Source organism: Limulus polyphemus, unplaced genomic scaffold, assembly GCF_000517525.1.
Source record: "Limulus polyphemus unplaced genomic scaffold, Limulus_polyphemus-2.1.2 Scaffold6, whole genome shotgun sequence".
Taxonomy (NCBI): Eukaryota; Metazoa; Arthropoda; class Merostomata; order Xiphosura; family Limulidae; genus Limulus; species Limulus polyphemus.
In genome coordinates this window covers 1758898-1762713 of record NW_013665616.1, presented here as the reverse complement: position 1 = coordinate 1762713, position 3816 = coordinate 1758898, and the positions used below count along the sequence as shown (strand labels likewise).

General features: G+C 29.8%; 1 protein-coding gene across 1 annotated transcript in view; it reads left to right on the top strand.

Annotated features, from left to right (window-relative positions):
- Positions 1-3497, top strand: part of LOC106475285 (carbonic anhydrase-related protein 10-like) — a 145010-nt gene extending 141513 nt beyond the window's left edge. Inside the window, exon 10 of the mRNA XM_022380953.1 lies at positions 1480-3497. Within this exon, the coding sequence (XP_022236661.1) occupies positions 1480-1511 (32 nt within the window). The 3' untranslated portion in view covers positions 1512-3497. The remainder of the gene's footprint in view (positions 1-1479) is intronic.
- Positions 3498-3816: the final 319 nt, after the last annotated feature.

The following is a 3816-nucleotide window of genomic DNA, read 5'->3' as shown; positions in this document are numbered from 1 at the left end:
GACTACCTGCCTTCCCTCTAACCTTACACTGCTAAATTAGGGACGGCTAGCGCAGATAGCCCTCGTGTAGCTTTGCGCGAAATTCAAAAACAAACCTATTTATATTAGCAAATTGATTGAGAACAACTGTTAAAACAACTGAACTGGATTAAGTTGGTGAAGTGTAACATTTTATAAATTTTATTTATGTCACAACACACCAGAATTAGGGTATGGATTTTTTTAACACCATATTATTTATTTATTTGAACACCATATATTGTTGATTATTAACTGTTATTTAGAAAGTTATATTATAAGATAACCTACAATGAACTTTGTAAAAATTAAATCAAATTACTAAGTGTATTTTATAGTGTATTACAATCTAATATACTGTTTCTGATGTGGAATATACTAACAGTCTGAATGTTGCCGTGACGGTTCGCTATATCGCAAAATAATACCTTATTGTTTCTTGCTTTTAGTACCCTTAACGAGTCTGAAAATCAATGAGACATTAATTTTGGGTTATAAATACAAAAGGGTGATTAGTGGCGTAATATTATTGCGAAAAAAAAAGAGTTGTTTTGTAAGAATTTCAGTTTCGTGGTATAACTTTTTTAGTATATACAACCTGTTCTAAGTATTTCATTAATTTTTAATTTTTATTAATTTTTCGATCTAACGTAAAGTAACGGAAAACGAACAAACGGCAAAGTTTCATTACAGGTTTGTAAATAATACACTATGTTACCAATGTAAAAGAAAGGGTAGAATTCTTTCCTGTTCAACAAAGTTTCAAGATAAAAAAAAATTGTGTGCACATTTTGATCTAAATTAGTAACACTTTACACTACCATTTCTAAACAACAAACAAGGTGATATTAACTAAAACAGAAAGTATTGTAGAAATGCATTTATAATTTTGTGTACAGATGCGAGGAACCTTCTGTGTTTATATATCCTGAGGAAGAGAAAACTGGTAATTTGTTTTCAGTTTAGTTGGTAAATTAAACAGTACATCGCCCTCTTGTTGTAAGTATTGCTAACAAATAAGTATCACATTACTTATTTTACACATTAAATTATTTACGTGATTTTGTTTAAAACATACTTGTGTGTCAAAAATAAAATTAGATCCACTATTAGGAAACAAGTTTATATAAATACAAGTTTCGACATTTCTACATGTCTTCTTCAGACCAACTTCTTTTGCTTGACAAACAAAAGTTGGACTGAAGAAGACGGATGAAAGTGTCAAAACTTGTATGTATGTAAACTTGTTGTTCCCTAATAGTGGATATAAACTTTATTTTAGATTAATCTACAATATATTGTGTATTTACCTACTATTAGAATATATACTAGTATACAGAATATTTAGATAAAATATTACAGTAAAATTTCAAAAACAAAGGAAGAAAAAAATATCTAGGAGTACAGATACACAGCAGCTTGAAATTGAATTCAAGATAGTCCCTTTCTTTCAATTTTTAGTGAATTCACAGTCGTGGAACGATGGGTCCTGACGTTCGCGACCAATGAGTGAATAAATCTGGTGTTTGTGCCATCAATAACCTCCGCGCCAGTCTTTAGCCACTGCAGCAACACTCATACATGGACAGTTTTATCAAGCTGTATGCAGTTCTGATTTTCTTCTAGCCATCAGATTTGAAATTCCAGAGTTTGTCTTGTTTTTGTTTATTTTCTTGAGAGAGAAGAACTGAAGACTTGAGTAGTTGCATATATCTCAACCGAAACTTTATTGTTAGATTTATAGTGAAACCTAATAAGATTTTGATGATTTTTTGTTGAAAAGGAAAACTTTCAACTTTTATGGGGGTCAAACATAGAATAACTTGAGTAAAACCATGCACATTTTCTTCACTTATTTGGTTTATGATATCTTAGTTAGTTATTTCTGACGTAGTCGTACAACACGATGATTTGAGGAAGGTGCATCATTAACAAAATGAGCCGTCATAATTTCCAATTATAAAGTTCTGTAAACTATTATTTCTAGTAACACAGGTCTTGCATTTGAAACACTCAAACATAGTATTCTTGTTCAAGAACTTGGTTTGTTAGCTGCTAAATGTGGCTACCACTTAGGTCGGAATGTGGTTACATTGCTCACAATTATCTACTACATTTTACTAAAGCGGCATTACTTATTCGTATTGTATCTTAGACAATACATATAATCAAGTTAGAATATTCAAAGAGGAAACATAGTGAATTGCGTATAGTTAAAACCCTCGTTTTCAGATAGAAAACATTGGATTATTTACTAATTAAGTAAGTATCTTAGAAACAAGTTTCCATTACATAGGTATAGGTTGTAGGCAGAAATTTATTATTGAGGATGGGGGGCAAAATGAGGCTCTCGCTCTCAGAAAAGAGTTTGGAGGTTCTATCAAATGGAATTCTAAGGCACGAAACCTCTCTAGAACCCAGGCAAGGCGTATAACAGCAAAGAAAAACACAATTAGGGTTTACAGGGAAAACAATACATCTTTTTAAACGCGAAAATATGTTTGTTGAATTAGTATAGTTTTGTACTATCCTTTATAAAATTTAAAAGACGTGTCTATAAACACCTGTAGTTTATAAATTCAGTATGGACGAAAATGTTCGATTTAATTATATTATCTGACTGTTGTAGTGACTTTAAAACTTTTTGACTCATTAAAAGTTAAGTAACGTAAAAGAAATCTCAAATAATTTTGTTTTAAAATTCCACAATTTCTGACTCAGTTTCAGCCACAAAAGATTGTAATTTAACTTTTATGACCATGGATTATGAGGCAGAAAAATATATAATGAATCGAATTGAAAAATATTAATTTCCTTTGCTGTTTTTTCAATCACGGAGAAAATAATATATATATTCATTTTTTCTCTCCATTTTCTCGTTTCTTTTCTTTCTGGAGATCGAGCAGATATTATTTTAGGGAAAAATTGCCCCCTTCATTCTAACATCTGTGCGCTACAGCCTTAATTATTTTCCTTTCACAACCTGAAAAATGTTTCTTTAAAGTTTCGTACGCTAGTAACTAATCACTCACTTTGCAATTAAAATGCAACATAACCTAGAATATAAAACATACATATTGACAAATATGCAGATGTGAATCGTTTGATTTCAGTTAAACCATAGAACTTTTATAAGTTATATTTGAGGTAAGTTCGGCACATTTTTTTAAAATATTTTTGCACAGGAATTTCTCACCAGATGTTTTCCTTTTCTTAAGTTATTACTTATGTATTAGACATTGGTAGCATTTTACCAACGTCTAATACATACAGTTTTATATGTATTTGCTGGCTAACTTATCGAAAAATTAAGTACAGTGTTTCATATGAGTAGGATTTGGTGTTTCACAAATCAGTTTTCTGAAATAAGTAGTTGATCAGATTGTTCTGGCAGATAACTTGCTTTCAATCATTTGTTTAAAACTTGAAGCTAAGCGCTTCATCACATTTTCAGAATATATTTCAACACTCTCTCAGTATAGAAGCGTAATGCTATCTATGTTTAAAAATATTTTAAGATACAAAACATATTTGATTTGATATAGAACTTTTAAATTATTATTCATTTATATATATACGTTGGTGTGTTTGTATGTATATATTATTGTATTAATGTTAAAAACAACCATATTGTAAGTTTATGAATCATATCAAAGAAGCATTTCAAACTATAGTGATAGATGTTATTCAGTCATATTTTTGAATCGTTTCTAAGTTAAGCCATCAGCTTTGAGAGTCATTAAACATTTTTTTTTTGGAAAGACAATAAATAAATAAAGAGAAATGAAATAAAATTAG